This window comes from Alligator sinensis, unplaced genomic scaffold, assembly GCF_000455745.1.
Source record: "Alligator sinensis unplaced genomic scaffold, ASM45574v1 scaffold371_1, whole genome shotgun sequence".
Lineage (NCBI taxonomy): Eukaryota > Metazoa > Chordata > Crocodylia > Alligatoridae > Alligator > Alligator sinensis.
The window spans coordinates 234,705-238,124 of NW_005842262.1; the positions used below are offsets into that span (position 1 = coordinate 234,705).

Consider the following 3,420-nt stretch of genomic DNA (forward strand, 5'->3'; position numbering starts at 1 on the left):
CAGGCCCAGCTTTACTGTTTACCCTGAAGGTTGCTTGATCTGAATCACCAAGAACAGGGCAGGGAAAAGGGGTGAAATGTTACACTGCTGTACGCAGTTCACACATGAAGAGCAGCCACTGCCCTCTCATATATACGCTCCAAAATGCGATGGATGCTGGCAAAACTGGGTCTGTCAGAAGGCAGCTTACTCCAGCAAAGGCGCATGAGGTTGTAGAGCTCCAAAGGGCAGTTGTCGGGACACGAGAGAACGTTGCCATCTCTCACGTAGTAGATCACCTCCTCGTGAGCCATACCATAGTATGGCTGCATGCCATAGGAAAAAATCTCCCATAGGACCACACCATAGGCCCACACATCAGACTCAGTTGTATAGCGGTTGTAGAATATGGATTCTGGCGGCATCCAGCGTATAGGAATAGCATCATTTTCATTGGCTTTGTAATAGTCTGCTGAATACATATTTCTTGAGAGACCAAAGTCAGCAATTTTTACAACCATGTTCTCTCCCACCAAACAATTCCTGGTGGCTAAATCCCTGTGGACAAACTTGCGCTCTGAGAGGTAAGCCATGCCAGCTGCCACCTGTTTGGCAATGCAGAGTTGATCAGTGCAGCACAAAGCGAGTGGATTAGAGAGCCGGACTCTGGTGTCAAGGTTACCGGGTGTCAGGCTGCAGAGGTTGCGAGGTGAGCGGTCACGCAGGTACTCATTGAGATCCCCATAGGCCATGTATTCAAACAGCAGGCACATTGGTTTCCCAACAGCACACACCCCTGGAAACAAGAAAATATACCAGATAAGTCCTGGGGGTTGTGTTAAGTCACACTTATCAAGAGACTCCAAAATGTACTGACTTTTATTGACTCCTTTGTACCTTTGAAAATCTTCCCCTAAAGTTCTAAAACTGAACTCACAGGAGAGAATAAAATCTTAGGTTGTATGATTGGTTGGTTTGCTTTGATACCACAGAACAAAAGATTTGGATAGTGGATATTTATTTAAGTGCCAAATTCTGGTTAAATTGGTACTAATGGGAGTTTTGCCATTGACTTAAATGCTTCCCAGACTTGATCAGAGGGGTTGTGCTTTCAGTGAACAATCTTTAACATTTTGTTCTCAGTTTTGCCTATTCAGAATGTTGTGACCCAATTTTTCAAATGCCATTTTGTGTCAGCACAAATATTGGAGGGTTTTGCATGCAAGCTATGCTACTTTGTACACATTAGGTAGCATGACTTCAGATTTGTGCACAAAGATAATTTCTGGACACACACCCAATAGTCAGGAATGAGAAGGGGAAGGAGGCATAATTATAGGAAAAAACCTGTGTGTTTGAAAACAGCAAGCAAAACTGAAAATGTTGTTCTAGAGCCCAAATGAGGGTCACTGAAAATTACAGATATTTGAAAATGCCTTCAGGGAATCAATGGTGGAAAAGCAGGAGTCATCAGAAAAGATAGATTTGGAGCACAAACAAAAATGTTAAAAAAGCTAGAACTAATCCTGGAAATGGATCCATGCTGGTGGAGCCTTGCATATACACAGAGCTTCAGTGACTTACATGGGGTGTTAGATGGCCACCTGCACAGAACTTGTCAAAGGATTGGAGTCTAAATTCACCAGATAGGTGCATGTGCCTTATATTCCTTAACATTATTAGCATTATTTTTTGTAATTCTTTACTGTCTAGGAGCCCCAGTCATAGGTCAGGGCCCCACTCTACTACACAGTGTACAAACACTAAATAAACAGATAGTTTGTACCCCAATCTAATGCTGAGACTTCTCCATGTGAGTGTCTGTCTTCTAATTCTAATGCCCATTTTCTCATTCTAGTTTTCCACTAAGACTTCTCTTTAATTTCCCCCTAAAATCTCTTTATAATATTTTTGCCCCATTGAGGTTCAAACAATCAATTTCTAAGCTTTGAACATGAAGATGAATAGTTATTTAACCTGAGGGAGATTTCCAAAACAGCTATTGTTCCTAATGGCAGCGATTGGGTGTCCTGAATTCTTTTGAAAGTCAGGATGTAAATTCTTTCTTTCTTTGCAAAATGCAGCAACTGCAGATTCTTCAGTTAACGAATTTCCAAACCAGATTATTCACTCGGTTTTACCAAATGCATGGCAATATTAAACTAGTGTTAAAGGTGAACATCGAGGCAAGAATGTTGCTCTTGTTCTAATGTTTGACAATGACCCACCAAAAGCAATGGAATTGTTCAGACTATACAGCATTTGCATTCAGGCTGTACACAATTTGCCTTATTATGACTACCGTTGAACAGTCTGTTATCTTGCTTATTGTGAAATATGAAATTCTTGCCTATGACCTAACACTTGACTCTTTGAAAAAGAACAGACAAAATTTCCCAATGTAATACATCTGGATCTGGCAAGCAGGAGCAGTGTATGTGAAAGGTTTATAGGCCAAATCATATTCAACAGCGTGGCCATTTCTCAACACCCCCTCAACACATAACAGTTTAATTCCTGCATCTTTGGCTTTTCCTAATTTATCCAACATGTTAGCAGCAAACAACAAGTTGATTCCAGTTTAGTGCATGTTTCCTGTTTCTCCTTTCTTTTGCTACAGTAAATGCTTGTTTTGTTCTTGTGAAACTGGAGTGCTTACAGAATTCCTGCAGTTTTCACTACAGAAAACTTCCTTGATATTCTGTTGACATAAGCAAAGGGTACAGGTAGATATAACAACTGTAGGGCTATGAAAGGATACCAATACAAGCTGTTATATGTGACCATGGGTGAATCCAGAGGGGGTGCAGTGGCATGGATGTACCCCTCACACCTTTCAATCAATGCTGTGGGAGCAGTAGTCAGGGCCTCTCTTTTTTTTTTTTTTTTAAATCCCCAAAGGCAGTAAGGATTCCCTCCTCTCCCCACCCCTACCCCTGTCCCCATCCATGGCATGTCCTGTCCTCTCCCACTCCCTCTCTCCCCTGCCCACTGCTGCTGCTGTCCCCGTTGGGATGGTGAGGCGCCACAACTCCTCCTGCTTTGCTCCAGTGAGGCTCAGCTGGGTACAACAGTAGTGGTAGGCAGGTCCCCTCTCCCTGCTCGGTCCACCCCTTCCCACCCCACCAGGTATTCCCTGGCAGCCCAGGAGGAGATATGGGGGAAGGAAACTTGCCCGCTGCTGCTGCTGCCAACCCCAGCCAATTCACCCCAGCTGAAGCAAGACAGGAGAACCTCCCCTCCGTCCCTTGCCTCCAAGCAGCCAGGGACAACAGCAGTGGAGGTAGGGAAGGGAAGAGAGGGGACTTGTTGCTGAGCGCAGAGGGGAAGGGAGTGGAGACCAAGAACAAGGAGGGGAGATCCTTATCTGATTGGGCACTCCACTGCTGCTTCCAATGCAGGATATGCCAACCTGCTGGGAGTAGGGACAGGTGGGAGGGG

General features: G+C 44.2%; 1 protein-coding gene and 1 long non-coding RNA gene across 5 annotated transcripts in view; one reads left to right on the forward strand and one right to left on the reverse strand.

Annotated features, from left to right (window-relative positions):
- Nucleotides 1-3,420, forward strand: part of LOC102383223 — a 100,401-nt gene that overhangs the window by 67,329 nt on the left and 29,652 nt on the right. The window lies entirely within an intron of this gene.
- The window catches only part of MUSK (muscle associated receptor tyrosine kinase), an 82,793-nt gene continuing 79,388 nt past the window's right edge, over nt 16-3,420 (reverse strand). For all 4 annotated transcript variants that reach the window (XM_025208979.1, XM_006027710.2, XM_025208978.1 and 1 more), the window contains exon 17: nt 16-775. In XM_025208979.1, the coding sequence (XP_025064764.1) occupies nt 99-775 (677 nt within the window). In that variant the 3' untranslated portion in view covers nt 16-98. The remainder of the gene's footprint in view (nt 776-3,420) is intronic.